This window comes from Carlito syrichta, unplaced genomic scaffold (genome assembly GCF_000164805.1).
Source record: "Carlito syrichta isolate Samal-C Ts95f unplaced genomic scaffold, Tarsius_syrichta-2.0.1 Scaffold301619, whole genome shotgun sequence".
Lineage (NCBI taxonomy): Eukaryota > Metazoa > Chordata > Mammalia > Primates > Tarsiidae > Carlito > Carlito syrichta.
The window spans coordinates 723,793-724,451 of record NW_007245715.1 but is presented as its reverse complement, the minus strand read 5'-3'; the positions used below and the strand labels follow the sequence as shown (position 1 = coordinate 724,451).

Below are 659 nucleotides of genomic sequence, written 5' to 3'. Positions count from 1 at the left end.
CCCGCGTGGCTGCGGGCGGAGGGCAGGGCAGCTTGGGAACCTCCGCAGACTCCAGGCCGTGGAGCAGCCAGCCTGGCGTGCGCGCTGGCTTCCAAGGCATCCAAGGCACGATTTTCTCCGCTTCCCGGGGACGCTGTGTCAGGATTTAGGACTCCCGAACGCCCGCCCGCCGGTCCGGTCTCCTGGGTACCGGCTCTTCCCGGTCTCTGCTGAGCTCCCAGACAAGTCTGCGGGATCAGGTGCCTCTGAAACCCTCACCCACGCGCCAGGACCCGAAGCTGCGCGGTGCGGGGGGCTCCTCAGCTCTCCGAGGCGCTTTTCCCGCGCTTTGTGAACCGGGCAGTGCAGGCTCGCCGGGCGCCTGGGCGGTCAGCAGAGCGTCGGAGGCGGCGGCGGCGGCGGCTCGACGCCGGCGAGTCCTTTTCTTTCCATCCGTCACATCTCCACAGAGGTTTGGCGAATAGAATACAAGAATACAGCCCATGCCTGGTTTTGTTTTCGTGCTCATGGGGTCGTGGTGGAGCCTTTTAAGTCAAGAGAAAAATAAACCAGAGACCCACGGCGGCCCCACTGGCTGCTTCTGGGGACCCCGAATCAGCAGCTGGAGCTGCCAGCTCGGAAAGCCGGGGCTCGGTCCTCGCAGACCCGGGCTACAGGCC

At 65.6% G+C, this 659-nt stretch overlaps 1 protein-coding gene across 1 annotated transcript in view; it reads left to right on the top strand.

The window, feature by feature from the left end:
- The first annotated feature begins 506 nt into the window (after positions 1–506).
- The window catches only part of RBM20 (RNA binding motif protein 20), a 193,594-nt gene continuing 193,441 nt past the window's right edge, over positions 507–659 (top strand). Inside the window, exon 1 of the mRNA XM_008054947.2 lies at positions 507–633. Coding sequence (XP_008053138.2) covers positions 507–633 — 127 coding nt within the window. The remainder of the gene's footprint in view (positions 634–659) is intronic.